The sequence below is a fragment of the Atractosteus spatula genome, chromosome 28 (assembly GCF_055471065.1).
Source record: "Atractosteus spatula isolate fAtrSpa1 chromosome 28, fAtrSpa1.hap1, whole genome shotgun sequence".
Lineage (NCBI taxonomy): Eukaryota > Metazoa > Chordata > Actinopteri > Semionotiformes > Lepisosteidae > Atractosteus > Atractosteus spatula.
Window position 1 is genome coordinate 170228 of NC_142733.1, and position 5016 is coordinate 175243.

Below are 5016 nucleotides of genomic sequence, written 5' to 3' on the forward strand. Positions count from 1 at the left end.
GCAGCCCAAAAGCTGCAGTATATTGAAGTCGTTAGAAGGATGTTAATTTTCAACTTTAATAATTTGAAATAAAAGGTAACAGGTGGAAGAGCCACCATTCAGCTTCTCCTGTCACACACAACACTGTACAACAACAGGAAAATAAAATTAAATTAAATAAGAAATTTTAAAGTAAAAACCCACTGCAAATACAAATACATCAATGTTTCACATTATTTTACTCCAAGCAGGGGTGAACTGCATTTCTGTTGTGAAAATACTCAGGTTTAAAGACTGAAACTCTTGTTGGTAATGTTTTTAAGCAAAAGGGTAAACAATTTCATATAAAATACAATAGTTTCAAAAACTCAATTTATTTTGATAAATCAAATTATTTATTGACTGGATTTAGAGAATGTTGGAGATCACTTGCATGAGCGTATCATTTGTATTTTTTTAAAATGTTTCGTTTATGATGATGCATGTTTAACTTGAGGGCATTGTAAATTTAAAACCTATACAGACACTGGTGAGTTCTGCTATGAGGTTAAAGACTTCTTTATTCCATAATCTACCCAAGGTATAATAGTTTAGAAAAAAACAAGAAGATTTGAATTTTTAAAATGAATAAATCATTTTACAACTCTAAACTTCTGTGTAACATTTAATCATGTTTTTGTCTCTTGTGTGAATAAGATGATGTCTTTTTAAATGGCTTTGCCGATTAAAAGTCTTCCCACACTGACTGCAGCTGAATGGTTTCTCTCCGGTGTGAATACACTGGTGGGCTCTTAAGGATCGTGAGTCAGTAAAACTCTTCTCACACTGACTGCAGCTGAATGGTCTCTCTCCTGTGTGAATGCGCTGGTGGGCTTTTAAGGTACGCGAGTCATTAAAACTCTTCCCACACTGATGGCAACTGAATGGTCTATCTCCTGTGTGAGTGCGCTGGTGCATTCTTAAATAGCTTTGCCGACTAAAACTCTTCCCACACTGAATGCAGCTGAATGGTTTCTCTCCTGTGTGAATAAACTGGTGCGTTTTTAAATGACTTTGCCGATTAAAACTCTTCCCACACTGACTGCAGCTGAATGGTCTCTCTCCTGTGTGAATGCGCTGGTGGGCTCTTAAGGTACTTGAGTCACTAAAACTCTTCCCACACTGACTGCAGCTGAATGGTCTCTCTCCTGTGTGAGTGCGCTGGTGCATTTTTAAATGGCTTTGCTGACTAAAACTCTTCCCACACTGACTGCAGCTGAATGGTTTCTCTCCAGTGTGAATAAACTGGTGCGTTTTTAAATGACTTTGCCGATTAAAACTCTTCCCACACTGACTGCAGCTGAATGGTTTCTCTCCTGTGTGAATTAATTGGTGTTTTTTTACACTGCCTGCCTGACTATAGCTCTTCCCACACTGATGGCAGGTGAATGATGTCTCTCCCATGTGAATGCACTGGTGGAATCTTAAGGTACTTGAGTCACTAAAACTCTTCCAACAGTTCCCACAATTGTCTAAGCAACTAAAATTCCTCCCACATTGATTGCATCTGAATGCTCTGTGCTCTATGAGAGTGTGCTGGTGACTTTTTACTTTACCTGATTGCTGGAAACATTGCTGTTGTCTGTGCTGTACTGACATTTTCTTCACCTCATCTGAACAAGGTTTAGAATGAGTCCTCCTGATCTTCTGACCTGCAGTGAGCTGGTGATATTTTAAGTTGCTTGAATGATCAATCCACCGCTGCACTGACAATCTCTGCATTATTGCAGAAGAAGGACTCATCAAGTCTTGTGGGCCTCCCTGCTGTTTCTCCCCTTCCTCTCTGTACTGACTCTCCTCTGTGTGCTGTAACTCAGTCCTGTACTCTTCACCAGGTACATCAGTCTGCTGCTCTGCAGGCTGTGGCAGCTGGGACCCAATTTCCTGCTCCCTTAGACTGAAAAAAATCAATTCCTTCTGTTCCTCTTCCTTGTGCCCTTGTACAGATACCAATGCCACTTCATTGAAATGCTCTGCAATATTATTAGTGTCTAAATTATTACACTACTCTGTAAAGTCCATAGATACTAAAGGAACATTCATTTGTTTAAACCCCTTATGCAATGACAGGCGCTCCACTTTAACAGCACAAGACCTTATTATGAAGCCCTGTAGGAGCTGCTGTTGTTCCTTCCTGTACTGACTCTCCTTTGGGTGCTGTAACTCAGTGCTGTTCTCTTCACCAGGTACATTCATCTGCTGCTCTGCAGGTTCAATCAACTGGGGCTCTACGTCCTGCTTTCTAAGATTAAACTTATCTAGGTGTTCTTTGTGGTTTTGTACAGAGCCACAGTCCAGTTCATTACAACCTTCTTTAATATTGTTCATGTCCAGATTATTAATCTTCTCTGTAAAATCATCAGATACTAGGAAACCAGATGTCTCACTCTCAGGCTCTGTCTTTATCATGGGCACACAGTCCAGATCCACAACACTCTGTCTGCTCTCTGTGTGCTGTTCACTGAGTTTTTCTTTCTCTTCTGCAGCAGTGGGCTCTGTCTCCTGCATCAGACTGGAGCCCCACTCCTCCTCACTGTGCTGCTGTTCAAGAGGGGCCCTTTCCCCAGCATGAGAGAGAGCACTGGCCTCTGGCCCTGCAAACACAGGACAAGAGGACAAAACCTTTAACATGGGCTGAGAGTAGAATTTAAAAATAACACCATGGAGAAACAAGAAAACAAACTTTAAGATACAGGGATTTTTAGCATCTAGACCACCCCTGGGCCCTTGAGGTTAGTTTTAACCGTCCCTTGAGGTAAAAAATAAATTAGTCAATATTCACCATTTTCCACCTTGTTTGGGGCTATTTTTTCTTACATTTCATTATTCTTGACGTTAGATGGCGCATGAAAGCAATACCAATTTGATTTGCTGGGGAATCAGTGTGTTTGAGAAATGTTTCCCCAATTCCCCTTTAAAGACAGTCAGGAGTCCATCTCAGAAGCTAAAATACATTTTTATTTCAAGCGCATGGGGGGAAAAACACAGAGATGCTTGGTGTATTTTTTTCCAAGTAATTCAGCCAGAACAGTCCTTAAATATTTTTCTGTTATCTATCAAACATTTCTGTGCTTACAAGATTAGCAGTGTTCCAAAATCACGCACAACCTCCTACCTCCCTATTCACTCAAGATAACTTCTTTTGATATAACTGATTACTTAGGTTCCTAGCACGCATCCCTATAAAATGATATAGAATTAAATAGTAGCCCTTGTTCTAAATGTCCACCTTGTAAAATATTGCATCCTCTGCAAGAAAAAAGAATACAAATTTCAAAGAGACCCTCTCAACAAGTGGGTGCATCATACTGCAATCCTGTGTCAAAATGAGCGGAGTGAAGAAGCAGAAAGGTGACAGTGAATGCAGAGTGTTCAACAAAGAATGGACTGCAAAATACCTTTTCACAGAGGTTGGAACAAAGGCTATATGTTTAATTGTAAGGAAAGTGTTACAGTGTTCAACGAATACAATCTCAGTTGGCATTTTTCTACCAAAGATGCTAACTGTGCTAGCAATCTGTCATGGGAGGAGTGGGCTAATAGAGCTTCCAAACTAGCCCCTAGTTTACAGGCTCAGCATAATGTTTTTTCCCACCCTTCTACCATCCAAGAGGCCAGCACAAAGGCACACCACCGCTCGCATATAACATTGCTAAACAAAGCAAGCTATTCTCTGAAGGTTTTTTTTTGAAGGAGTGTATGATAGAAACCGCAGATATTCTTTGTCCAGAAAGCAGAGCAAATTTGAGAAAATAAGTTTATCACGCAGAACCCGTCGGGTCGAGGTAATTTGTGAAGACTTGGCTTGTGAACAAGAAGATGGAGAACTTCAAGTTATTCAATTGCATTGGCTGAAAGTACTGATATAAAGGACACTGCACAGCTTCTAATTTTTGTCAGGGGAATTAAAGACAGTTTTGAAATTACGGAGGAGCTTTTATCAATGGAGATTATTAAAGGAACAACGAAGGGCTCGGACTTGTATGACAAGGTGTTACGTTGTATTGACCAAATGAAGCTACTGTGGAGCAAATTAGTAAATGTGACCACAGAATGATCTCCGAATCTAACTCGGAAAAATGCTGGACAACTGAAGAGAATACAGGACAAACTGAAAGAAAATGACCCTGAGGCGGAGGTAATATTTCTTCACTGCATCATTCATCAGGAAGCCTTGTGCAAAAACGTGCTGGGCCTCAATCATGTTGTGAAAGCTGTTGTGAAACTTGTGAAACATACGCGCGAGGGAACTTAATCATCGTCAGTTCATTCAGTTTCTTGAAGATATTGGCTCAGATCACCATGATCTTACTCTATTATTAACGTGTTCGTTGGCTCAGCTTGGGAAAAGTATTCAAGCGAGTGTGGGAGCTGAGAGGGGAGACTGACTCCTTTTTGGATAACCTGGGGAAAGCCACGAATTTCCCTGAGTTCTGAGATTCAGACTGGCTCTGCGACTTTACGGTCACTCTGGACATTTTTGCTCACTTGAACGAGCTTAACATGAAACTGCAAGGAAAAAGTGTATTTCTTCCAGAACTGCACTCGAATGTGAATGCATGTAGAGCTAAGCTCACCTTGTTCTCAAAACAGATGATCATCACTCATTCACACATTTCCCCACTCTTAGGACACTAGACGTGTCACATGCTCAAGAACTAAGGCACAACAAGTCTTGTTCATCTGCGTTCTCAAAGAAGGATTTCTTAACTCCTATAGCAGAAAGACTTCAGAAACTACAATTATCCTGAAACTTGGTTCACACCTTCCCCTTCTCTCAGCGACAGATTTGCTTACTTCTAATCCTCTCTATTCATTTATAGGTTTTGACTTTACACCTCTCTACACCTCTCTCAACTTCGCACCACCTGAGTGGCCAATCTAACTCTCCCCTTCTCCAACCTCCGCCACTCTCCCGGGTTTTTGCTCTCCTATGCTATATAATCTTTGCTGTCTGCCCTGTCTTTCTCATACCCGAAGACGGCTCCAAAGCCTGTG

General features: G+C 41.0%; 1 protein-coding gene and 1 pseudogene across 1 annotated transcript; one reads left to right on the top strand and one right to left on the bottom strand.

The window, feature by feature from the left end:
• Nucleotides 1-406: 406 nt before the first annotated feature.
• Nucleotides 407-2014, bottom strand: LOC148813677 (uncharacterized). The gene has a single exon (XM_088907882.1). It carries the CDS (start codon nucleotides 1759-1761, stop codon nucleotides 625-627), a length of 1137 nt encoding a protein of 378 aa, XP_088764008.1. The 5' UTR covers nucleotides 1762-2014; the 3' UTR covers nucleotides 407-624.
• Nucleotides 2015-4084: 2070 nt separating this feature from the next.
• On the top strand, nucleotides 4085-4656 carry LOC148813678 (general transcription factor II-I repeat domain-containing protein 2B-like; annotated as a pseudogene).
• Nucleotides 4657-5016: the final 360 nt, after the last annotated feature.